Genomic DNA, 25,129 nt, shown 5'->3' with positions numbered 1-25,129 from the left:
TGTAACTTAAGGCTAAAGCTAGAAACTAGCTCACATTAGTTAGCTCAACTGTAACTTAAGGCTAACATTAGTTAGCTCAACTGTAACTCCAGGCTAAAGCTAGAAACTAGCTCACATTAGTTAGCTCAACTGTAACTTAAGGCTAAAGCTAGAAACTAGCTCACATTAGTTAGCTCAACTGTAACTTAAGGCTAACATTAGTTAGCTCAACTGTAACTCCAGGCTAAAGCTAGAAACTAGCTAACATTAGTTAGCTCAACTTTAACTTAAGGCTAAAGATTCTTCCTGACACGAACATGTGAAATATAGTGTAAGCTAATTACAATACAGGTAAAAAGGAAATGTTTAATTTCAACCCCCTGAACTGATGCTTTTACCTCTTTAGGGGGGGTCAAGTTCTTAATCAGGGGGTCACAAACTGGGTGTTATACTGAGGAGACCAGTGTTCCCAGTCCATGTGAGTGGAGCTGAAGCAGCTGAGTCTCTGGTCTATCAGAGAACAAACAGAGTTCTGCCCTGCTTTCAGCTCAGCCTGGACGCTCCTGAAAGAGCTGCCCAGTCAATGAAAGGAGCCGGTTAATCTTTAAACACAGGCCAAATAGAAGAAGTGGATAGCCAAATAGAGCAGATAAACAGATAGGGCCGCTGACACACTCTCTACACAACATGTCAATGAAACTAAAGCACTTTGAGACTGCAAACACAGAGGATCTGAAAATAACCACATGTTCCCCTGCGTCTGGAGACACGCTGCCAAAAGTACAGGAGGACGTTTGGTCAGGTAACAGAGGTTCATCCTGAGAGAGTGGTCACATGCTGTACAGGTAAGCAGGATGTCAAGCCGCTGAGTGACCCCCTCCCCCCTTTACATACCTGCAGCATAGATTTAGATTCATGGAGTCAGATTTCAGACAAACATCTGTATCGTAGATGATCATATTTCCAAACATAACTGTGTTTATTCACCAGTATTCATTAACATGAGAGCAGGGCTGAGTGGTGGTAACTATGGTGATAGGAAGGTTTGTGCGATGTCTGGATATGTGGCGTGTGTGGAACATCTTGTTTTTCATTTCGGCGCCATGTTGAGTTAGAGCGACGCATGTCACGTGATCTAGAGATTCTGCGTCTCGCCTTCTTTCCACACGTAACGTGTCTCCCAGGACAAACTGATGATGTCATAGTGGCATCATACCAGCAACATTAAAACTCCACTATAGTTTCTGTGTCTGAATCTGAATATGACACAGACATGAAAACATATAAATATATTTTACATTTATTATTATTTTAAGCTTTACTGACATTTTCTGTCATAAATAAATCAGAAATGTATTAATAATGAAAAGAAATTCTAATTCAGGAACCTGTAAAGTCCAGCCACCAGGCACACACAACACAGGAAGTGTGTTCCTGGTGTTATAGAGCAGGGACACTGGAGTGACGGGACAGATGTGTCTGAGCGCCGTCCTGTGTCCTGTGGCCCGTCCAGGAGCCTTCATGCTTCTGTATTTGAAGTATTGTGGACAGCGGTCTTTATGGTTGTCATGGTAACACAGTTAAAAACAGCAGATTCAGTGTGAAGTCTCTCAAGTTTCTGATGGTTCTTCCAAACCTCAACACGACGCTCAGCTCAGCAGCGTCTGCTACTTCCTCAATATGACGGCGACGTGTCAGCGGTAAACCTGAAATAAAACTCACTGGACCATGTGAGAGGATCATTAACACTGAAGTCCTGGACTCGGTCCTGGACTCGGTCCCGGACTCGGTCCTGGACACAGACCTGGAGAGAGACGCAGCCAGCGGAGCCTTTCTGAGAGCTTCCAGCCGCTAACAGGCTAATGTCTTCCATCCACAGGAAGACGCTGCAGCCAACAGCAGACACTGATCCAGAAACACAATAAAAGACCTGAGAGTCTTTACACTGAGAGACACTGAGACACGTCCAGCCAAAACCACATGTCAGTGGATTATCAGCTCTGATCCACAGCTACACACAGACACACAACAAAGACTCTGAGAGAATATATTTCCTCTGCTGAGACTGAGACTGATGTTTAACTCACAGAACCATCACATCTGCTTCCTTCAGCGACACAAAAAGACGGGAAGAAGAAAGGAGGACAAGATGGATGACAGAGAGACGATGATGATGGTGAGGGTGAAGAGGAGAAGGGGGACAGGTGAAGGTGGTTCCAGGTGTCACTGATGAGTTGTGACGCTCAGATCATCTCCTCCTCTTCGTCTCTACGAGTCCAGCAACAGGAAACACTTTCACGTGTTGTGAGCATCCTGCTGTTTGCACTCTGGGCAGGTGGATCAGACTCACCTGAGATTCACTGGGACGTTTTGGTGGTTCTTAGTAACCACTGGTGATTTTAGCAGCTGCTGCTTTAGATGAAACAAGAAAATTACACAGTGTTTGACATCATGTGTTAGTTCATGTCAGTCTGATCCAGGTGAGACACACACCTGTTCTCCCATAAGCCACTTTCTCCTGGAGAATCACATCATGTTAAATCAGTGATTATTTTACCAGGTAACTTTAAATAAATAAACTGAATGTATTATAATATTATTATTAAAGTTTTCAGTGTGTGTTCGGATCATCAGTGTTTGTAGCTGTTTGACGTTTGACATTAAATAGAAATGACCCACTCACCTTTATTCACGTGTTTACTACAAACTCTACAGGCACACCTGTCAATCATCAAACCCAGAACCAGCAGGACAAACCTAAATCTGGTCCTGTGTGGGAGGGGCCAGGAGCCTGTTACCTGTCTGTACCCGGGGGCCCACGTCCCTGATGTGAAAGTGTTTGTTTGAATGACCTCCACTGTTTCCAGTTCAGTCCGTCCAGTTTGACCAGTTTACCTCCACAGGGACATGAGTGAGTTTTTCTCCACCTCAGAGGTGTCAGTGTCTTCATGTAAGATGCGTTTCTGGCTTTAATCCCAGCGTCTGATTGGCTGGCAGGTGAAAGGGCGGCGGAGGCGAGCTCACTGTGGACGGATGAATCAGCGTCACATGGTTCCTCTTAGCAGCTTTCAGCGCTGTGGTGAGGGTGGAGCGGTGTTGGCCTCGCACTCTGGACCGTCCTTCCCACGGAGGAATGTGTGTTCACGATCCAGACGGGGTCACACACGAGGTCGATCATATTAAACCTCTCCAGGATCTGAGAAGACCAGAACTCAACGTGGTTCAGATGGATCTGTTTCAGTCCAGTTCAGTTCAGAGGCTCGGAGCTGCTGAAGATATATTTCTGGTCTTTTGATGAAGCTAGGCTAACAGCTTCCTCCTGCTTTGTCATTGTGCTAAGCTAGGCTAACAGCTTCCTCCTGCTTTGTCATTGTGCTAAGCTAGGCTAACAGTTTCCTTCTGTCTTCATGCTAAGCTAGGCTAACAGTTTCCTCCTGCTTTGTCATGTGCTATGCTAGGCTAACAGTTTCCTTCTCTGTTCATGCTAAGCTAGGCTAACAGCTTCCTCCTGCTTTGTCATCGTGCTCAGCTAGGCTAACAGTTTCGCACTGCTTTGTCATTGTGCTAAGCTAGGCTAACAGTTTCCTCCTGCTTTGTCATGTGCTATGCTAGGCTAACAGTTTCCTTCTCTCTTCATGCTAAGCTAGGCTAACAGTTTCGCACTGCTTTGTCATCATGCTAAGCTAGGCTAACAGTTTCCTTCTGTATTCATGCTAAGCTAGGCTAATAGTTTCCTTCTGCCTTCGTGCTTAGCTAGGCTAACAGTTTCCTCCTGTCCTTCTGTCTTCATGCTAAGCTAGGCTAACCGTTTCCTTCTGTCTTCATGCTAAGCTAGGCTAAGCATTTCCCGGGCCACCTCCAACCTGAACATACATGACATTAGTTCCAACCGTCTGAGACGAGTGTCTCCTGAAACAGCGCCCCTACGCCAGCAGGTGTACCAGACCTTGATTGTCATGGTTACAAAAATAAACAAGCGTACTGTACCGACAGCGATATACAGGACCTTAGTCGCCATGGTTACTATATTAATGAATATCGTCTACGAAGGTGTGGCCCTCCGTTGACCGAAATGAGACGTTCTGGTCCACGGATCTCCTCTGGTCGTCAGCGGTTCCCGCCCTTACTGAGGTGTTGGCTCCTGTCCAACCTTGGCAACACATAACTTTTTGTCACTCAAACTTTGTGTTTTAAGACCCTTGGTTTTGACTGTTGGGGCCTCTGAAGGATGAGACCATGAACTGGGACACAGCTACTGAAATCAGTGCGACCTTCTTCAGGACACTCTGACTCCACCCCTCTACACCCTGGCTCCACCCCCTGGTTCCACCCTGTCACTTGTTACCTGGTCTCGATGTTTTCAGGTATGTATTTCATGTTGAATCAGTGGTATTTCAGTTGGTCAGTGACTCTGTCAGGAACATGTGGAAGTCATCATCTTCATCTCTCCATCATCCTGCTGCTCTTCTTCTTCTTCTGTCTCAGCCTGATCTTTACAGCTGTTTTCTACATTCTCAAACAAACACATTCACCTGTTTCTAATTCACATGGTTCATGTCACTGATCGTGTTTCCTGTGTCTTTGTAGACAGCATCTGAAACTCATGAATATGTAATGAGGCTGTTTTGGCTCCAAGCTCAGGTCAGCCGTCCCACTGGTGTCCGCTCTCAGCGTGAAGAAGAAGAAGAAGGAGAAGGAGAAGGAGAAGGAGAAGGAGAAGGAGAAGGAGAAGAAGAAGGAGAAGGAGAAGGAGAAGGAGAAGGAGAAGGAGAAGAAGAAGGAGAAGGAGAAGGAGAAGGAGAAGGAGAAGGAGAAGGAGAAGAAGAAGGAGAAGGAGAAGGAGAAGGAGAAGGAGAAGGAGAAGAAGAAGGAGAAGGAGAAGGAGAAGAAGAAGGAGAAGGAGAAGGAGAAGAAGAAGGAGAAGGAGAAGAAGAAGGAGAAGGAGAAGGAGAAGAAGAAGGAGAAGGAGAAGGAGAAGAAGAAGGAGAGAGCTGGTCACATCATCATCAAAGATTAAAGACAGAACAGAATAAACTTCCTTCCTTCGTGTTCTTGTATTTATCTAAATTTCCCTGATGAGTCTGAGTCTGAGTCCCAGAGAATCTACTTCATCAAACTGATCGAATTCAGTTTTACACCATTAAATAATTATATCTGTATAAAATATCTGCTGACATTAACTAACTAACTAACTAACTAACTAACTAACTAACTAACTAAGTTACTAACTAACTGACTCACTGTCATGGGACTTGAACAGAGGTGTCTGTCACAGCAGAGGATCACAGACATTAGTGTGGACAGACAGACTCTGGTTCTAATGTGCTGGTTCTGATGTGCTGGTTCTAATGTGCTGGTTCTAATGTGCTGGTTCTGATGTTCTGGTTCTGATGTGCTGGTTTAATGTTCTGGTTCTAATGTTCTGGTTCTAATGTGCTGGTTCTAATGTGCTGGTTCTGATGTTCTGGTTCTGATGTTCTGGTTCTAATGTGCTGGTTCTAATGTTCTGGTTCTAATGTGCTGGTTCTAATGTGCTGGTTCTGATGTTCTGGTTCTGATGTTCTGGTTCTAATGTGCTGGTTCTAATGTTCTGGTTCTGATGTTCTGGTTCTAATGTGCTGGTTCTAATGTTCTGGTTCTAATGTGCTGGTTCTGATGTTCTGGTTCTGATGTTCTGGTTCTAATGTGCTGGTTTAATGTTCTGGTTCTGATGTTCTGGTTCTGATGTGCTGGTTCTGATGTTCTGGTTCTGATGTTCTGGTTCTAATGTGCTGGTTCTGATGTTCTGGTTCTGATGTTCTGGTTCTAATGTGCTGGTTGAATGTTCTGGTTCTGATGTTCTGGTTCTGATGTGCTGGTTCTGATGTTCTGGTTCTGATGTTCTGGTTCTAATGTGCTGGTTCTGATGTTCTGGTTCTAATGTGCTGGTTCTGATGTTCTGGTTCTAATGTGCTGGTTCTGATGTTCTGGTTCTGATGTTCTGGTTCTGATGTTCTGGTTCTAATGTGCTGGTTTAATGTTCTGGTTCTAATGTGCTGGTTTAATGTTCTGGTTCTAATGTTCTGGTTCTAATGTTCTGGTTCTGATGTTCTGGTTCTGATGTTCTGGTTCTAATGTGCTGGTTTAATGTTCTGGTTCTGATGTTCTGGTTCTGATGTTCTGGTTCTAATGTGCTGGTTTAATGTTCTGGTTCTAATGTTCTGGTTCTGATGTGCTGGTTCTGATGTTCTGGTTCTGATGTTCTGGTTCTAATGTTCTGGTTCTAATGTGCTGGTTCTGATGTTCTGGTTCTAATGTTCTGGTTCTGATGTTCTGGTTCTAATGCTCTGGTTCTAATGTTCTGGTTCTGATGTTCTGGTTCTAATGCTCTGGTTCTAACGTTTAACTAGAATAAATCCTGAGCCTGTGAACAGCAGCACAGAGTGACTCAGGGACTCGGAGCTGATGCTGGACGAGCTGCTGAAGGTCCGATTCCCGGTTCTGTGTTCTTGTATAGACGACACTAACAGACACTAACAGGCTGTGAGCACAGGCTGACCTGGGGTTCAGTGTGTTGCTCAAGGGCACTTGAACACTTGGATGATCTGTCGTTCTGATGGAGCCACGTTGCGGCCGGTAAGGAGGCCCCTGGCCCCGAGCCCACAGGCCTGCTCAGTAATCCATCCGTGGCTGGGAATCAAACCCCCAACCTCACAATGAACAGACCACCACTCCTCCACATGAGAACCTGATCATTATGTTGTGGAGTTGACTTTGCATCTTTAACTTTAATGTGAAAGCGTAGAACCACAGACCGTCAGTCTGACTGACGGTCCTGAGAGCGCCTCCTATTGGCTGACAGAGGTCCACCTGACGTCATCAACTCATTAACAAAATCAACTTTATTTGTCTGTTCAGGAGAAAATGAAAATCAAGGAAAGGAAATGAATCCAAGCAACGACAGAGTGTGATAAAACGAGCTCTTTTATTATGTTTCATTATAATAATTCAGATTTTTTGGTATTATATATATATATATATTTATTTATATATATATATATATTTATTTATATAGAGGCTTATTTTACAATTGAAACCATAACAAACATTGGTTTAACATCAGTTTGTAAAAAAAAGAAAAGAAAAGTGCTTCTTTCCTCACTGACACAAATCGATTTTTAAAAATCTTTCAACACGAGCAGATCAACAAGAGGTCAAAGGTCATCTCAGAGGATCAGAAGGCACTGTGTGTGTGTGTGTGTGTGTGTGTGAGAGAGAGTGATGATACAACAGTGGAAAAGAGGAAGAGACGTGTTGCATAGAGAGAGAAACTCTTTTCACATTTTGCTTTTGTTTTTTCTCAACAACATAAATACATGAAGAGTGAGGCGTGTTTTCTTTTCAGATCAGTACCCATGATGCAATGTGTCACACACAACACGGCGCTTCAATCTACGACAAATAGTGCATGCGACAGAGCTGCTGTCCTGTCACCGTCCTCTGGAAACCTCACATCTCCACGTGTGTGTGTGTGTTAAACCACAACGTTCCTACAGAGCTGGAGATACCAGGTTTCCACTGGACGCTGACCTGATGAAGCAGGTACCACCGTTTCAATTCCAGTCTGTGTGTGTGTGTGTGTGTGTGTGTGTGTGTGTGTGTGTTTCACTTTGGCATTAAATGACCAGACTCAGGGAGATACTTGATTATTATCATCAGACACATGAAAACCTTGTATGTGGGGGGTGGGGGGGTGGGGGGGGGGTCCCGCCTTGTTTTTGAGCGGGAAAATGAAGCTTTTTGTGTCATAGTGCAAAGATCCAAAAAGTTTAACCTCCAGCTGTTTGAACATGAAAAGCTCCTAAAAGTGGATGTACAAGGTTTCCACCGGACAGAGCGACGTGGTGACGTCAGACTGCTGCTCAGTGGATTACTCTACTTTTACTAGGATTTCTCTGATGAGCTGAACTTTCTATCACGTGACGCTCAGATGACGCTCTGACCTGCACCTCCACACAGAGCTCGTACCTGCAGCCCTCCTCCTCCTCCTCCTCCTCCTCCTCTTCCTCCTGGGGAGGGGAGCTGAGCCTATAGATCCATCATGCATTAGACAGAAAATACACATACATACGTACATACACTTGAGCCTATATAAAAGCAGTGTGCACTTTGCATTTCATAACTCTATAAAGACAAACTCTAGTTTATCAGAAGATATGGAGACGTAACTTGTATAAAACAAAGAGGAATAATTCAGGAGAAACATGCACAACAGGCTGGTGTGGGGGGGTCAGCTCCACCCGGCCCTACCTTAGCTGCTCTGATATGTGAGTTGAGTGTGTGGCGGCACACCAGTCTGTCCGGAAATAAGGCACAAACACCCAGTCCTCTGGATCTGCAGGGGGAACGAGCTTATTGGCTTTTGCACAAAAGTTTAAAAAGGCACATGAACACTGCAACAGAGACACGTCCGAGCACGTCTCCGTCTCTGACTGAGCCCCTCACAACAAGTGGAAAATAATCAGCCAATGAGATGATTCCACCTGCAGCCAATAACAACGCAGCCTCCAGACTTTTCTACAATCAGCTGTTTGAGAAAAACTGTGCAAAGTTTTTGATTGTGAACTTTGCCGCTGTGCAGATTCTTTTTCACTTGTTTTGAGTTTATGTCTCAGTCAAAGACCAGATGTTCGGGTCAGACAGATGTGTTTGCAGTGAACACCTCAGCTGCCTCAGTCTCCTCACAGCTGTCAGTCCGTCCGTACGTGAAGAGTTGTAGAACCATGTGTGTATAAATCCAGCAGTGTACCAGTCCACCTCCAGTCCGGTTCCGGACTGGATCCAGCCCGGATCCAGTCGGGGTCAGTAGTCTCTCAGCTGCCCATGGGTTTGAAGGATCCGTCCGGCAGCTGTCTGAAGATGCCCCGTAACGTGTCCAGCTCGCGGGTCAGGTGCTCCACCCTCCGCCTCAGTCTCTCGTTGTCGGTGGTCAGCTCCACCACCTTCTGCTGCGTCTCCATGTTGCGCATCTTGGCCTTGTCCCTGCTCTTGCGCACGGCGACGTTGTTGCGCTCGCGCCTCAGCCGGTACTCCGGACTGCTCTTGTCGACGTGCTTCTTGGTCTTCCCGCCTCCCCGCTGCTGCTCCAGCAGCTTCATGCCGCCCTGCTGCGGGTGCTGGTGCGGGTGTTGGTGGTGGTGCTGGTGCGGGCTGGGCACCGGGGTCGGCGGAGGAGTCGGGTGGCCCGGCTGGAGGTGCATGGTGGTCTGCGCGCAGTGCGCAATCTGGTACTGGAGGTGCGGCATCTGCGGCGGCTGCTGCTGCTGGGAATGCTGGGAATGCTGGGAGTACTGCTGGGAATGCGGGTGCGGGTGGTGGTAGGTGGGGGGCATGCCCGGGTTCAGGTCCTCGTCGTCCCGGGGCTCCTGCTTGATGGCCACCGGCCGGATGCGCGGCTCGTAGAGCGGCTCCAGCTTGGACTCCATGTAGTTGGACATGTAGAGCTGCTGGGGCCCCGGGCCCCCGCACGGCACCGACTCGTACTCCCCGTTCATGATCTTGAGCTTGTCCTGGCGGGAGCTGTGGTGGAACAGGTCGGCCAGGAAGTCGTCGTTGAAGGCGGACGGGTCTATGTAGGCGCTCAGGTCGATGGAGGTCTCGTTGTCTCCGATCTCACCGCCGAGGTCTGCCGGGTCTCTGTAGCCGGAGGGGGGCTGCTGGCCGTGGGTCAGGCTGCTCATCAGGGGTCGGGGCGCGACCTCGTACAGGTTAGAGAGCTCCATGGAGAATCTAAACCCGGGCAGACATGGTGACGAGCTCCGGGAATCCAGTTTGGTGAAAGTCAGGTCCTGCGTCGGGTCCTCAGGTGAGGGGGGGTCAGAGACCTGCAGACATGCAGTGAACGGGCTCTGCAGCCGGGGACACTGGGACAGGTTGGTGTGTGAGAGCAGAGAGGAGCGGAGTGAGGCGGCGGGAAGTCGGTCTGATTCTCCTGCTCAGTAAACTCTGAGCTGTCAAACTGTGGTTATATAGCAGGAGGGAGTGGGCGGGCACACACACACACACACACACACACACACACACACACACACACACACACACTCAGTCCAGGGATTTAACCCACCGTCGCTGCACAAACGTTTTCTGAGGAAAACTAGAATAAATGTTAAATACAGTCTGTTCAGCCTCTTTTAACCAACTCCGTGTAGAAATCAGCGCATGTTTTCGTCCGTCAGGACACGATGCATGAGAGTTCAGATCAGATCAGATGGAGGAAGAGTCGGTCCACACTTCGGCTCAAACCAACTGCAGAAAAAACTTCCATTTCCACGTGTTTCACACCAAATTTTAACCGGAAGGTTTGAGTTTTGTTCCTTTTAAAATGAGCGTCAGTCAAAACTGAGACACGATCCAAATGAAAACTAGTGTTACATAATTAAAGCTGTGAAATTTAGGGGAATATACTAAATATTAACTTCAGTGTGGGTTGAAAGATTTCTCCTTCTGCAGCAGAGGAGACGGTAAATGGACGGAGTTGAGGAGGTGCAGGTTGTTGGAGTCTCTCCTCTGACAGTAGAAGAGGCTGCAGAGAGCACGCGCATCACATCTTCATGTTCAGGACGATTTGATGAAAATGAATTCTGTGCATCAGGCCGATAATAAACATCTGTCCTCAGGTCACTGACTCTGAAACCAGCTGCTGCAGAAAAGAGGATTTTTCTAAATAAAGACAAATAAAACAAAATTCGTAATGAGACTAAACGAATATAAATACATGAATATTTCTTTTATTGTCATGTTTGTGTCTAAATCATATTTATGAAGCGTAATATTATATTTTAATGTGACACCGTGATTTAGTTCAATTAAACGGGCTCCTGGTGTGTGTGTGTTTAAACTTCCCGTCATCCCCCTCGTGTTTTACCTGCTCCTGTAGGTGAATGATCCGGGGCCGGGGTCCCTGCAGGGGCAGCAGGGGTAACAGGGGCAGCAGGGGCGACAGGGGCAGCAGGGGTAACAGGGGCAGCAGGGGCGACAGGGGTAAGAAGGTTCATGTCCGGGCTGTGAGGGTTTCTCTGGATGAAGTGAGTGAGTCGCTGAACAAACGGACTGGAGCGCCCTCTGTCGGCAGAGCGCGGCGCTGTGTGAGGAGGAGCCTCCTCCCTCATCTGTAGAAATCATTTATTTATTTATTTATTTCAGTTTCAGTTCATTCACTTTCTATATGTTTTATTACATGTTTATAATTTATTCCCCTTCGTTTCTGAGAGACAGTAAATCTGTTTCTTCTTTCATCATCATAATAAAAATTATTTAACAGAGTCCAGATTCAGGCTGAAACCGGTTATTAATGAAGGTCATTGAGGATATTAGAGGGTCCTTGAGGGGCTCCCAGACTTCATATCAGACGTTTCCAGGCATCCTTGAGGACTTGGTGGACTCATGTCCCTGAGCTGCTGAATGTTGTACAGGGGTGAAATGGCTCTGAATAAGTTTCCAGGAGTCATTGAAGGGGTTCCAGGAGTCCACAATGAGGATATACTGATCCTTGAGGACATTTTATGGACACTGAATATATTCTAGGGGCAGTTGAAGTGATTCTAGGTCCTTAAGGAGGTTCAAGGGGTCATTGAAGAAGTTCTAGAGTCTGTGAGACGGTTCCAGGAGTCACATGATCCATTAGGTTCTAGGTCCTGGAGCAGGTTGAAGAGGTGCTTGAGGTGTTTATAGTGATCCTTGATGGACCTTGGAGATGCTGTAGGGGTTCTTAAGGAGGTTCCAATCATCCTTGAATGAGTCCTTGGGTTCTATATCTATAGTTCTTCAGAGGGTTCAATGTTCACTGGTAGGTCCTTGAAAGCTTAAAGGAGTCCCTGAAGAAGGTCATCAAGAAACGTTCCAAGGATCCTTGAGAATGTTCTACCTGACCTTTAGGAGGTTCTTGGGGCTCTGGTCTTCAGTGGATTCTCAATGAGTTTTTATGGATCTTCGTGAGGTTCTATGAGCGTTTGAGAGGATTCATAGGGTCATTGAGGAAGTTCCAGGGCAGGAAGATCCTTGAGGAGTTTTTATGGACCTTGGAGAGGCTCCTTGGGTCCTTGAGTAGGTTCAGAAGCTCCTTGAGGAGTTTCAGTGAGTGTCTGAGTCTCATACATACTTGAAAAAGTTCCAGGGACCTTGAAATGTTATGTGTTCTTTGAGGAGGTTCCATTGATCTTTTAAGGATCCTTGAAGGTGTACAATCAGTCCTCAAGGAGATTCAAGGAATAACTAATGAAGTTCAAAGCATTCTTTCAAGAATTTCAGGAGTTCCCCAAGAAATTTTCAGTGGTCCTTATGGAGGCTCCAGGGTTCCCTGAAAGGTTTTAGCAGTGCAACATTAAGTTCAGGAGGAGCTTGTAATCCTTGATCCACAAGGAGGTCCAGCAGGTTTTGACAGTGTTCTCGAGTCCTTCAGCAGGTTCTCTCACGGAGGTCATTGAGGAAACTGAGTCGGTTCATGGTTTAATTTCAGACGTTCTATGGATCCTTGAGAAGGATCAAGGGTTCTTGAGAAACTTCTGGTCTCCTTAAAGGCGGTCGAGGTATCAATAAGTTCAAGGAGGTTCTCGAGATCACTGAGAATGTTCCAGGGATCATTGAGGAGATCTGAGAAACTTGTGAAGGAAAAACAAAACACTGAAGGAAAATGGAAAAGCATTTTCTCTGGTCAAAAGAGTCAATTCAACAGAATTAATTTCTGTCTCTCTGAGTCTCTCTGAGTCTTTGAGTCTCACTGAGTCTCTGAGTCTTTGAGTCCAGTATGAACTGTTTCCTGCACATATTAAAATCAGAGTCCAGACAAAAGCTGTGACGCCTTCAGTACATACTGTGCTTCACAGTGTTGGCACAGACGGAGTTTGACTTGGCACAGTGAGAGCAGATGACTCAGACAGGGCGTGTTGGACATGTTGACCTTTGACCTCTCTGACTGGATCTACAGTATTTAACAGACTGATCACACAGGAGAGAAGTGACACTTAATTTTCACTCTGTCACTTTATCCTGAATTTAAACAGCAGCAACATAAACACTCGTGGTGCGTTCACTGACTTCTTCTTCTTCTTCTTCTTCTTCTTCTTCTTCTTCTTCTTCTTCTTCTTCTTCTTCCAGCTGAAACAAACTTTTTTTATACAAAAATGTCATGGGGAGAAAAAAACCCTGATGACGTTATCTCAGTCTACAGATATCTGACAGGTGTTGCTAACTGGAGGTGTGAAGTTTGACAGATGTTTGAGGGTTGGGCTGCAGCTGTGGGACTAGTCTAACCACATTGCTCGGTGGATGAATACGTTGTTTTCAAAGTGTTGAAGTGACACGTTGAAGCTGCCGAGACAGGACTGTGTTTAAATGACACAGTGACAGTTTTAGCTGCTGAACAAAAGTTAAAATCGCACAAGTCAACTTGGAGTAACAATTTAAAATGACTGTTCATCAGATGTGAACATGGCTCAGGGTAGACGTGGCTGATTCCAACATGAATGATAAAGATCAGTCAAGTCTTTACTATTTTCTATTGTTTCATGTTGGAAATAAACATGATAATTAAACTGCTGCTGTTTATCTTTACAAAAGTTCATAAATTCGTTGTAACAACTTTTATTTGAAAGTTTTAGCGTGTAGAACTCAAAATCTGACGTTTTTATAAATATGAAAGATTAACTATCTGAACAAAACAGAATTAGTCGCCACAACTGTAAGTAGTTTGAGTTGGCCTCAAAATGTAAAAATGTAGTGCCATAAGCTGCTTTGAAATTTTAAGTTTTCTGAACCTTTTGATTTCTGCAGTGCAGAGAGAAATCAAGAGGGAATGGCAGTATCCGGTGCTGAGGAAGAGGAGGAGGCAGTTAGACCTGCACGAGCATCTCCTGCTGTGTGATGTTAAAGCTTTCAGGTGTTTATGATGAAGTACAGGAAGTGGGAAGTTGCAGTGATAAGGAAACCAGGGAAAGACCCATCACATCCAGTGAACTATAGACCCACAGCTCTGACATCACACATAAAGATAATGGAGAGACTGATGACACAAAGATTCAGATTTTGTATGAGAGCAAAAGAAGGCTGTCGACTGTTAATACAGGGGATAATATATGAAATACATTATATTATATATTATTATATCATATCAAATATAATAATAATATGATAGGAATTGCAGTTAGAACATATAATTGGATTTAAGACTTTTTATCTGATTTATTCAGGTCAGAACTGAACGAGTCTAATCAGGTGAATATGTACAGATAAAGGAGCTCCTCAGGGCAGTGTATTTAGCCCACTACTCTTTTTAATTAACTCAGCGTTGGACAGTTGTTGTCCAGCATTAGAATAACAATCATCGGGGTGTCGTGTGGCGTAGTGGTCTAAGCAGGCGCCCCATGTGTAGAGGCCACAGTCCTCGCTGCAGTCGGCCCCGGTTTGAGTCCTGCATCGGACGGCCTTTGCTGCATGTCATTCCCCCTCTCTGCCTCCCCATTTCCTGTCTCTCTATTGTACTATTAAATAAAGGCATAAAAAGCCCAAAAAATACACTTATAAAAAAAAAAAAAAAAAAGAATAGTAATCATCAGCCCTGATCATCACTGTTGCATCATCAGGACTTTAGTCAAATGTTTCTATTCGTTTCTCAGGTCTTGATTATTTCATATATTGATTGTGGTTTATGTTTGTCTGCAGGTTTGTGTTGGAGCTCAATCCGTCTGTCAATCAGCTCCGTCAGGTAGAGGTGGAACAGGTGTGCATCATTAGGTCTGTCAGTACTGAGGGTCTGGGCTTCACTGGTGTGAGTGGAGATAAAGGACGGATGAAGCTGGTGCACTGATGAGTCATTTCTTTGTTCTCATTGTAGATTGTCATTGCCAGTGGTAACAGAGATCCAGGTTGTAGCAGGTGTGTGGGGGTTGTTGTGCTCGAAGACTCAGGTGTTTGTTGAGCTCACCCCCAGACTCACCTGAGCAGGTGGTACGGTCCAGTCAGGTAAGAAGGAGAAGGTAAAATGCTGTTTGGTGGTCAGTAGAGGAGAGACAGAGGAGGTGACAGCTGTTGTCAGGCTGCACTTTTTAATTCTTTGTTGTGGCTGAAGTTATTTTGTTGATGTTGTTAATATTTATAGGTATAGGTATCACATTTTGAGCTCACACCTGTCGACCTGCTTTTGGAACATCCCTTAAAAAGTTTCTGATGCCCAAACTCCATCACCTGCCCTTCACACGTTCATGTTCTGGAAAAGAGGAAGTTGATGTGGTTGAAAAAAGATCATATTCATAGGGATTGATGTTTTAAGTAGAAAAAGGTGTTTGATACACAGATAGAGAAGTGAGCAAAGAACCACGAGTCTGTAGATTTCTGGTTTGATGCAACATTAACATGGACTGAACATGTTCAAAAGATAAACAGCAAGTGTAAAAAGATGTTCAGAGTGAGGAGAGAGCTGATCTGCAGTCAAACATATTCACGTAGAGCTGATCGCATCAGTGACTGTGACTTTTGGTTCAGCAGCAAAAACCTCATTGAACAGGTTAAAGTGGCTGTTTCACATTACGGTTCTGGAAATGTTCCGGCTTTGGTTGGAGACAGGTTATAAACATTATATCAGACGTTTGTCCCAGTGTTTACTGAAGGATAAAGATCATAATACAGGAAGCACAGGTTTTGCTTTTGTTTTTTTATTTCCATACACAAGCATCACAGCAGGAGATTCAGTTTGACATCTCAGCCTGGTCCAATACTGACTTGATGTTCATTATTTTCATATTTCTAAATCCTTTACATTTAACACAGTCAAATACTTCTATCAATCTAATCTCTGACTTCTCAGTGTTTTATTAACGCTGCCTAACCCGAGCACCAAACTGCTTTACGGCATGATCACCTGTCGCAAACTACAATCATAGAACTCAACACTATAACAAATAATGAAAAAAGAAGTATAACCTCAGCATGATGCACTTTTCAACATATACTATTATACAGACTAATACATTTGGATTCTAATCAACATGTTCTCACAGCATGTTTTATCAAAAAGTAAGATTTCTACTTCACTGGCTCTCACAAGGAGAGCACCTCAACACACCAGACTCCCTCAGGATTATGTGAGTGCTGTCAAATAGTGGAATCAGTGGAGCGAGTAAAAGTCTGAACAACAAGAAACACTGAAGAGGAAGGCTACTCCGTCATCTGACCCTGAGCCAATCAGCTGAGTGCGTGAGAGAGAAAAGATATAGACACAGATTTATCCCCGTTAGTGTGGACATGACCTGAGACTTCAGTTTATCAAGATCCCAGGAAAACAAATCTCAACTGACAAATAATTATCATCACACCTGTACAGCTGTGTGTTCATGTGCTCTGCAGGTGACTGTTGTCAGACAGGAACTTAAACATCATTGATCCGCTGCTATTTTTTTCAGTTCTTTGTGTCACTTTGTTGCTGTAAAACTATAAATTCTCTCACTGTGGACTAATAAAGGAATATCTTATCTTATCTTATCTTATCTTATCTTATCTTATCTTATCTTATCTTAGCTTCAGGGAACATTAGCAGAATGTTTCACATTTAGTTTCAGTGACATTAATCTGACATTATCATCATGATGTAAACAAACACCAACAGGAACAAAATCAGATTCTTTTAATGATATTTAATGTTTTACATGTTTAATGGAGGAGCTGGTGTCAGTACAGTCCTAACACAGCTGTTAAACATCAACATAATAATAACATGGCGCATTTACATTCCTCCACTATTAAACTAAATGAGAAAATGTTTAAATATTATGACAGTGTTTTGACTGGTTTGTGACGGGTGTATTTTCAGTTTTAAGGCTTCCTCCATCATGTTGTAACACCTCACCTGTCAGTTTATCAGCTGTTTGTCTTCAGTATAAAGTATCTGGAGTTGACTCTTTGAGCAGCAGAGGGACAGGTGAGCAGGTCAGAGGTGATGACAGTGACAGTGTAAATATAAACAGGTATAATTAGGAGTTTCAGGCTGATTAAATCTCGTCATTCAGAGATGAAGTCACACATTTGACTAACCTCACATTACATAAACAAAACCGACAGCCCTCTCCTATTGGTCGGATGAGATGTCAATCACGGGGTGCATTGCATCACTCTGCCACACACTCACCTGTGATTGGTCCGCCGCTCGCTTCGCTGCCTCCTCCTGGCCTCTGATTGGCCGACCCTGGACATTGCCGTACATGGTAAAAGAGATTTCGCAATCGGCTCCTCTCCATGTTCCAAACAAAAACACTCAGAGCTCTGACACACGGAATTAAACTCCAACTTTCTGCCTGAACTTTTACCGCTTTGACGAATGGTTGACCCCACCGCCGCCCAGTGAAGGTAAACGGTGTTTTAAACTGTTTCTGGGTCTGAAAAAGCAGCGCTAACAGGGACGTTAGGGCTGGTTAGCACCAGAAGCTAACTAGCTGGCTAGCTGCCCGGCTGAACGGGCTTTTCAGAACAAAGTGAAAATGTAGTTTCGTTTGTGTTTAAAGCCGAACTAGACTCGTGTCCGTGTCTGTGTTCAGAGTGGGGAGGCTTCATGTTTACACCTAATGCCGTGAATCGACGGTTCGCTGCTTCGAGTGAACAAAAAGTTGTTAAAAGTGCCCGTGAATTCAGGATTCACGGATCGTGTCGGTCCGTCGGAAGTGTCAGGGTGTTTGTCGTGTTTTTATTTCAGTCAAGCCGAATGAAAGTCTCGTAAAGACTGAGGTTTGAGCTTAGCCCCGCATGACTCCGGAGTTCCCCTCTCTCGGCATAAAGAGAGCCGACGATGATGCAACACCAGGCAACAGCCGGAGCTCCGCTGGTTTCACCCGGAGCGCTTTTCACTGCGCACAGCTGACTGGCTGCATGGCAACGCGCCGACCAATCAGAGCGGCGCTGCTAATTGCCGTGCGGAACAAAAAATCCAACCAATTATCGCGTCAGATATCCACTGCTGCTCTGAGAGACTAGGGTGGGGGGGGTGTTTGAGAGCAGCAGCACCGGTGGGGGGGGGGGGGGGGTGTTTGAGAGCAGCAGCACCGGTGGGGGTGGGGGGGGGGTGTTACTGACTGATGGATTGAGGTCAGCTGAGAATCTGCAGAGCTAACTGCAGATGTGAAAGAAGGGATGTCATTGGTTCCTTCACAGCCTGACAAGCAGAGAGAGCTGGCATGATCAGGTGATTAATCAATTAACTGATCAACAGAAATGAGAAGTATCAATCTGAAACTGAAAATAATAATAAATACGATTTTTAATATCGTGCAGCCCTAATTTGGATATTGCACGTGACCATATTGTGATTTTTAGTTATAGTTTGATTGATTTTGCAGCTCTACAGCAGATCAATCGATTACAGTAATAACCGAGTTGCTGCCCTAAAGATTTCATGATCATAGTCTATTGTAGAGATCTACTGTAATATTGTTGTGTGGTCTCTGAACAACTACGGATCTGTTGGCAGAATATTCCTAATTATATTTTCATGAGTTTATATTCACCTGATACTAAGAATCGTGTCTTCGTTAGCTTCATATTTACACAGGGAGCAGCCATGTTGCACCATGTTTCTACAGTAGCCCAGAACGGACAAACCTACCACTGTTTCTAAAGAGGGACTTTCAACGTATCTTCTCCTTCACGCTTGGAAAAGGAGGGGTCAGGGGAAGGGGAGGGGGAGGGGGGGGGGGGGGGGGCACTCCACACTCGTCCTTTAACGGTTAATCTGCTGCTTATTTTCAGTCCCAGCTGGCGTCTTTAAATGTCTTGTTTTGTCCGAACTGTCCTGAACATGTTGAGTTTACAGGTCTGTGTCTGAACAGGTGGCGTATTAAATATTTATAGATGTATTAAACTCGTGTTGTCTCAGTAGAGTAGATGTGCCTGAAGGTTTTTACTCATAACATTAGAGGAAACAAATTCAGGACGATAAAGTCAAACCTGCATCATATCACTACAGAGTGTGTCGGCCTGTGATTGGTCAGTTAACCTGTTCCTCTCTCGTCCTCAAGGGTCTGTCCAGGTGAACCATCTTCTTCTTCTTCTTTCCCTTTTTCATCTCTACACCTGAGGAGACTCTGGACGGAGATCAGCACCTGCAGGCAGCACATCCAAATGAGCAGGCCGTCGCAGCCGAAACTAACCACATCTGACCACAACGGCGTGAGCGTCATCCAGAGTCAGGCCCACGCCTCCTCCTCCTCTCTTTCGGCGGCTGTAGCCGGACTGCAGCAGGTCCCCCAACTCGTTCCCGCCAACTCTTCAGCCGGAGGCGGCAAGGCCCTCCCCCCCAGCAAGATGAAGAAGCCCCCAGCAGACAAGGACAGCGAGGAGTACCGCCAGCGCCGCGAACGCAACAACCTGGCGGTGAAGAAGAGCCGCATGCGTAGCAAGCAGAAGGCGATGGACACGCAGCAACGCGTCAACGAGCTGAAGGAGGAGAACGAGCGGCTGGAGGCCAAGATCAAGCTGCTGAGCAAAGAGCTGAGCGTGCTCAAAGACCTCTTCCTGGAGCACGCCCACAACCTGGCCGACAACGTGCAGCCGCCAGCGGGCGCCGAGGGCTCCAGCCCCGCCCCTAACAATGCCTCCACCAATGGGCAGTGAGGGCGGGGCCACGGGGGATGTTTGGTATCTGCAGCTTTTCTGGAAACTTTGGAAACATGGCGTCACATCTTCACGGCTTTTCTTTGGTTTATTAGTTCTTTTCTCATTTTTACTCCTTAACGACACATTTACCAAAATGTCCATCGAGGTCCTGGAAAACCTGGAAAGTTCTGACAAATAAAAACAGAAGCCAGGGTCCGGAAACGTCATACAGATCTATGAATATAGTATCGTATGAAGTTTTAATTTATTGAATCAGTTTTAAAAGACTTTTAAAGTGAAAACCAGCCACAGAAACTTTTCAAATTCAAACTCTGTCCTGGAAAAGTTCTTGAACTTTGGCCTGTGACAGAAGGTGAACCTGACCCAGGGTTGAAAGGTCACGTCGTGTTATGGATTGACTGATTGATTGGAGAGATGTGAACTCCAGTAAGAACTCACCTGCAGTGACACTGGACCAGCGTCTCCTGAGCTTCCTCTTCCTGTCGGCTGGACGTGGACGCCGCAGGACGAGACGTTTGACTCTGCGCCTCCTCAGCTGCATATGACGGTGTAAATTCTTAAATTCCCTTTTTCTAGGATGTGTATTTTCTTCTGTCGTTCTGCAAAGAGTTTTTGACAAATGTCTAGTTCACAAAATCTAATGAGAGAATTTCTAAAGTCGTTCACTACATGTTGATGTTTAAAGGATGATTCTGGTTTTTAAGCCAAAATGACACATTCTTTTAAGACTCAGTATAAATACTTCATGAACTTTTGATACTCTCCATAAACTCCTTTAACTTCACTGAACAATATGTGTAAATACAGAAAACATCAGAATTGTCCTTTTAGCAGTTTGTTTTATTACCAGAGTCTCACTGTTCATGTTTGTGTCTGAGTCCGTTCTGCAGAGACGAGACGGGTGTTTGATTTACTGCCTGGGTCACCCTGTCCTATCTGTGGCTGCCGCACCTGCAGGTCAACTCACCTGAGTGTGGGCCTTAAACAGGTGTCCTGGAAAACCTGGAATACTTTATTCTATATTTCCGAGGATGAGAGAGAAACAGAGCTTCCTGTTTTTACTTTGAGCTGATGATGAAGTTCATCATGATCTTTCTAATCTGAGTCTGAGAACTCCTCCAGCAGGTCACATGATTAAGTTCTTTCCAAATTTATATTTTTCAACGATTTTTCTCGAATACGTTTCTGAAATACTGGAAAGTTTCACCTCTTTAAGTCTCCAATCATTTTTCATTTGACACAATGTGGAGGTTATTTCCCAGAAACCCGTGACATATTAAAACGAGGCTTTGAGTCATTAATAAAAGTCCTGGAAAAGGATTCTGTTAAAGAGTGAGAGACCTGGTCAACCAGCGGCCGTTTGTACAAACACTTAAGTTTTCTACTTACGGAGAAATTCAGTTCTCTTGCACAGACTCTTAAAGTGTTCCCTTAGTTAAGAAGAAAAGAAAGTTGTTTACAGCAGCGAAAGAGATTTTACAGTGTTAAAATTCTACTGTTTCCATGGAGACCATTGATTTGCGACTTCACCATGGTGACCTGTGGTCGCTAAGCTCTTTTAGTGCAACAGTTTGACTGACTTTAGTGATTCCTGAAGTTTAAGACGGAGATAATGAGAAAAATACTTCAGTGACATTTTAAGGAGAAAACTTAAGGTGTTTGTTTTAAAGAAACTTTAAGTCAGACTTTAAGGAAAATCTTAACTTAAGGTGTTTTGTGCAGCTGGCCCCAAGTCTCTCCAGGAAAACCACACTGAGCTGTGTCTCATTAAAACGATCAATCAATCGATCAATCAGTTCTGCGTTGTGGTTTAAAAGCTGTTTGGATCAGATTTATTAATTTAGTTTCAGCTCATATTTCTTTAGTGTCACTGACGTCACTGCAGGAGAAGACAGACTTACAGCGACTGAATCTCTGTGACATCACAGGTCTGACTCAGAGCTCTCACAGCTGGAACCAGATGTTCTTCCTGTTGAATCCACAGCCACAGATGTGACAGTCAGACCCAGCTGTGTTGCTGCGGAGCTCCACCCCCCACCTGGTGGAGAGTTCTGACAGGTGTGTGTGTGTGTGTGTGTGTGTGTGTGTGTGTGTGTGTGTGTGTGTGTGTGTGTGTGTGTGTGTGTGTGTGTGTGTGTGTCCAGACACCTCAGCTTTAATTAAATCCAGTTTTAAACCGGGGCCAGGTCGTTAGCCGTCTGCTAATGAGATATGAGCAGATCTGGACAGGCCCCCCCGCCCTGTCAGCACGCAGCATGCCGCGCAGGGGGGCGGGGCCGCGGCGTGTTGCTATCAGGTGTTATAATTAAGAGCTTTGTGCGGGTGTGGATCTGTCTTCACCTCCTGCAGGAATGTTGTTGTGTCTGATCCTGCTGCTCCTCCTGATCCCGCCACGTCCCCGTCAGGCTGCGACACCGCACACGCCGCTGATGATGTCATACACAGACACTGTCAACAATCCAACAGTGTTTGTTTACGGACGGAGTCTGACTCTCCTCAGGATTCAAACCCGCAGCTCCTTCAGAAAATCTTTCTTCTGGTTTTAACACCTTAAAGTTTTTACTTCACACTTGAGACACCTGAGGTTTAATTTCTCGTTAGCTGAGGGAGTTACTGAAGGACGCTGTGAGGAATCTCTGAAAGGTTTCCTTAGTTTAAAAGTTGGTTGATTTTACAGCAGTAAAGTTGTTCTGCATCACTCGGGGTTTCTCTTCCTGGGATGAGTTCATCATCTTCCTTTGTCACCAGAAACTCAGACATGTTTCAGTTAAGATACAGTCAGAGGAACCTTTAGTTTTTCCCCTTACCTTTGGTCTTTAAGGTGTTTCAGCGTAACTGATTTTAAGTGATTCCCTAAGTTTAAGACAAAGATAAGGAGAAAACCTTAAATACTCAGGTGAACACTTTAAGGAAACCTTGAGGATAAAACCTTACGGGTGTTTTGTGTATTTTAAGGAAACCTTCACTCAGACTTTAGGGACTTGGATGTGTTGTCGTGTCTTCATCCATCAGTCTTCAGTACAAACACGTGTTGGTCGTTGTGGTGTTTATCCTGAGACATGAGCAGCTCTGACACCGTGACACTGTCCTCAGTGAGGTCCTCAACATGTGTGTTTAAATTCACTCATTATTAAAGTGCAGTTCGTCTTTAATCAGATAAATGAGATAAAAACATGAGACTCTTCCTGTCTCAGCTCAGCAGGTTACTGCAGGTTTCAGATTTGGTCCGTCTCAACTCCTTTTCACAAAACACGTTAGCCTCTCGAAAATTCAAGATGGCCGCCATTTCTGGCAAGGAAATGTTTTTATTTTTGCAATGAGTTCATCCATTATTTTCTCATGAACAATCCAGGTGTCAAATCTTTTCAACAATGAAGAAGGGGAAAAGCTCGCTAACTAGCCTAGCAATATCGAGTTAGCTAGCGAGCTAATGTTGAGACGAGTAGACTGTGGACTCGTACAGAACCTTTGGTTCTCATAGTAAATGATTTGTAAATACATTGTTTCATATTTAATATTTCATATCAGATGTCATAAATTGCACAAATGAAGAAATATCCGAGTTGTGAATTCGACATCCTCAGTCTAAAATCTGAGATTAAAATCTAAGGTCATTGAAATCCGTCTGAGGGGAAACAAATGTTTCCTGTGACAGGAACGGCGGCCTGAAATTTCAAGAGTCTCATGGGATTTTTACCTGTTAAATACGTTTCACAGTTGTAAGATTATTGCAGTTATCTGATGTTTGAACCTGCTCAAACATGATGATGATGATGATGATGATGATGATGATGTTGAACATTGTTGAGATATTTTAAAAATGACTGGAGCAGCGCTTTAAACAGCTGAGCTGGAGTGTGACTCACTGCTGTGGATCTCTGGTATCAGTAGCTCAGAGTCCGTGTGTGTGACCGTGTGTGTGTCCGTGTGTGTGTCCGTGTGTGTGACCGTGTGTGTGTCCGTGTGTGTGTCCGTGTGTGTGTCCGTGTGTGTGTCCGTGTGTGTGTCCGTGTGTGTGACCGTGTGTGTGTCCGTGTGTGTGTCCGTGTGTGTGTCCGTGTGTGTGTCCGTGTGTGTCCGTGTGTGTGTGTGTGTCCGTGTGTGTGACCGTGTGTGTGACCGTGTGTGTGTCCGTGTGTGTGACCGTGTGTGTGACCGTGTGTGTGTCCGTGTGTGTGTCCGTGTGTGTGTCCGTGTGTGTGTCCGTGTGTGTGACCGTGTGTGTGTCCGTGTGTGTGTCCGTGTGTGTGTCCGTGTGTGTGACCGTGTGTGTGACCGTGTGTGTGTCCGTGTGTGTGTCCGTGTGTGTGACCGTGTGTGTGTCCGTGTGTGTGTCCGTGTGTGTGACCGTGTGTGTGTCCGTGTGTGTGTTTACATTGTTTGAACTGTCAGAAACGTGTTGTCATGGGAATGTTTCCTGCTCGCCGATTACAGCCTTCATCTTTTTCACTTTTCTATCATCAGTTTTTCTACACGTCTCTTCCAAACAGCAGCATGTTTATAGAGAAGTCTTTGCATGGGGGGGGGCACTGTGTCAGAATAAAAGAAACAGATGAGAGTCTGTTGTTTCCTGTAAAATAACCGGATGTGTCGGGTGTTTGTCGTTTGCTTGGGTCTGAATGTTGCTGGGCAGCATTTCTCTGTCACTGTCACTCAGCTTTTTTATATCACAGGAGTGGGGGGGGGGGGGGGGGGGGGGGGGGGGTTGCATTGTAAATTAAAATTGACTATAAAAGTTGAACCTTGTGTTTTTGTCTTTCATATTAAATGTGCAGATTGGAGGACGAGATGAAATGATATTACTTGATTGATTATAATGATTGAGTCACATTGAGAACTGTGTGGATCTTAACAACATTAACATGTCTGTAAGAAACTGAAGCAGTTCTTAAGGGAAGAACTTGATCTATTGATTGGACTTTATTTTGAAGGTCCATGTGTTCTCTGATGACGTCACGTCATAGAAGATAAACGCTGGTTTCAGTCAGCTGGTACACGAACCAGCAGCACTCAGCTCTGTGGGATTCACAGTCACCGTCTGTATTTCAAGACATTTTTATTTGTTGGAAGGTCGTCAGAAGATCTGGGCCTGGTTCAGAATCAGGATCTGGTTCAGGATCAGGATCAGAGTGAATCAGATGTTTAACATCTGTTATTCTCTGACAGACGGTGAATCATTGTTGAGGTCATTTATTTCACACAGACAGAAACAGGAACGAGACGCTTCAGCTGATCTCAGGACAGTTTAGAATACACACAGTTGGTCTCAGGACTCTCACATCATGTCTCTGTTTCAAACACCACAGATCTCAGATCAGAGATCAGAGGCATCAGTCTCCACCTGAACCAGAGGTCGTTCCTCTTCAAGTCTGTAACTGATAAAAAGGTCAATATGTCACAATAATAATAACGTATGAACTGACCCAGTTTTAACCCTGAGGAAGTGACTCACTTCCTGTTTGTAAAATCATGTCGATGTTTCAGAAATGATCACATTCTCCTCTTCCTCTTCTTCCTCCTC

General features: G+C 44.9%; 3 protein-coding genes across 3 annotated transcripts; 1 reads left to right on the top strand and 2 right to left on the bottom strand.

Annotated features, from left to right (window-relative positions):
- Positions 1-6,924: 6,924 nt before the first annotated feature.
- Positions 6,925-9,978, bottom strand: cebpa (CCAAT enhancer binding protein alpha). The gene has a single exon (XM_056382400.1). The coding sequence runs from the start codon at positions 9,738-9,740 to the stop codon at positions 8,832-8,834; it is 909 nt and encodes a 302-aa protein (XP_056238375.1). The 5' UTR covers positions 9,741-9,978; the 3' UTR covers positions 6,925-8,831.
- A 172-nt stretch (positions 9,979-10,150) lies between these two features.
- LOC130174188 (uncharacterized) lies at positions 10,151-11,175 on the bottom strand. Its single transcript, XM_056383797.1, has 2 exons — positions 10,883-11,175; positions 10,151-10,677 (listed from the first exon to the last, which is right to left on the bottom strand). The coding sequence occupies exons 1-2, from the start codon at positions 11,124-11,126 to the stop codon at positions 10,631-10,633; spliced, it is 291 nt and encodes a 96-aa protein (XP_056239772.1). The 5' UTR covers positions 11,127-11,175; the 3' UTR covers positions 10,151-10,630.
- A 5,374-nt stretch (positions 11,176-16,549) lies between these two features.
- cebpg (CCAAT enhancer binding protein gamma) lies at positions 16,550-20,432 on the top strand. The gene is made up of 2 exons (XM_056377885.1): positions 16,550-17,349; positions 19,011-20,432. Exon 2 carries the CDS (start codon positions 19,114-19,116, stop codon positions 19,603-19,605), a length of 492 nt encoding a protein of 163 aa, XP_056233860.1. The 5' UTR covers positions 16,550-17,349; positions 19,011-19,113; the 3' UTR covers positions 19,606-20,432.
- The last annotated feature ends 4,697 nt before the right edge of the window (positions 20,433-25,129 follow it).

Source organism: Seriola aureovittata, chromosome 1 (genome assembly GCF_021018895.1).
Source record: "Seriola aureovittata isolate HTS-2021-v1 ecotype China chromosome 1, ASM2101889v1, whole genome shotgun sequence".
In the NCBI taxonomy this organism is placed as follows: domain Eukaryota; kingdom Metazoa; phylum Chordata; class Actinopteri; order Carangiformes; family Carangidae; genus Seriola; species Seriola aureovittata.
The sequence above is the reverse complement of the archived record's forward strand: the minus strand, read 5'-3'. Positions and strand labels throughout refer to the sequence as shown.